We start from the raw sequence: 1,048 nt of genomic DNA on the forward strand, positions 1-1,048 counted from the left end.
CATTCAATTTGTATTCAATTGTTAAATTACTCATCTATCATTAGATTATTATTTTATTATCATTTGTAGGTCAGATCCAGCTGAATGGAAAATAAATTCATGTACTATTGATTACATATGTAAAAATGGATTTAGCCAAAATTTAGATTCTAGTTTTAGTCAATCCAAACGAATTTACCAGTCAGTTCGTAGAGGTTCATTCAGAAATATCAACCGTTATGTAAATAAAAGTTTTTTTGAAACAGTTTTAGTCAATGGTAAGAAATGTCCAAGAAAATATCTAGTTTATTCACAATCTAAGGGTTCAGTTTTTTGTGTTCCTTGCTATTTATTTAATAATACTTCTGCATTTTCAAAAAATGGTTTCTCGGATTGGAAAAGGCCAAAATCAATAGACAAACATGAAAATTCACTTTCACACAAAACATGTGTGGTAAAAATGAAAAATAGATCTTCTGAATTGAACAATGTTAATGAAGTGCTTACATTTCAATTAGAAACAGAAAAAATATATTGGAAAAATGTGCTCACAAGAGTTTGTGCTGTTGTCAAATCGTTATCTAGTCGAGGTTTACCTTTTAGAGGTGACAATGAGAATATTGGTTCGCTGCACAATGGAAATTTTTTGATGTGCCTTGAAATGATCGCAGAATTTGATCCTTTTTTGGCTAATCATTTGGCAAACTATGGTAATCCTGGGAAAGGTTATACTTCTTACTTGTCTCATTCAACATATGAACAATTTATCAAGTTAATGGCGACTAAGGTTCAAAATCAAATAGTTGAAGAAGTCATTAATGCGCAATATTTCTCCATTGTTATAGATTCAACTCCAGATATTGCACATGTTGATCAACTATCTTTTATACTAAGGTATGTTAACAACAAAGGTTTACCTGTAGAAAGATTTTTATGTTTTTTAGAAAATGTTGGACATAAATCTCAGTGCATGGCTGATACTGTGTTTTCTATCTTAAAAAAATATATATTGATATTGCATATTTGAGGGGTCAATCATATGACAACGCAAAGAATATGTCTGGTATTT

General features: G+C 29.9%; 1 protein-coding gene across 1 annotated transcript; it reads left to right on the forward strand.

The window, feature by feature from the left end:
- Positions 1-69: 69 nt before the first annotated feature.
- On the forward strand, positions 70-873 carry LOC103311761 (zinc finger MYM-type protein 1-like; the record flags this gene model as incomplete). Its single annotated transcript, XM_008191463.1, has 1 exon — positions 70-873. A coding segment is annotated over one exon (804 nt), but the record flags the coding sequence as incomplete, so codon positions are not given.
- Between the last annotated feature and the right edge of the window lie 175 nt (positions 874-1,048).

Source organism: Acyrthosiphon pisum, unplaced genomic scaffold, assembly GCF_005508785.2.
Source record: "Acyrthosiphon pisum isolate AL4f unplaced genomic scaffold, pea_aphid_22Mar2018_4r6ur Scaffold_17906;HRSCAF=18579, whole genome shotgun sequence".
Lineage (NCBI taxonomy): Eukaryota > Metazoa > Arthropoda > Insecta > Hemiptera > Aphididae > Acyrthosiphon > Acyrthosiphon pisum.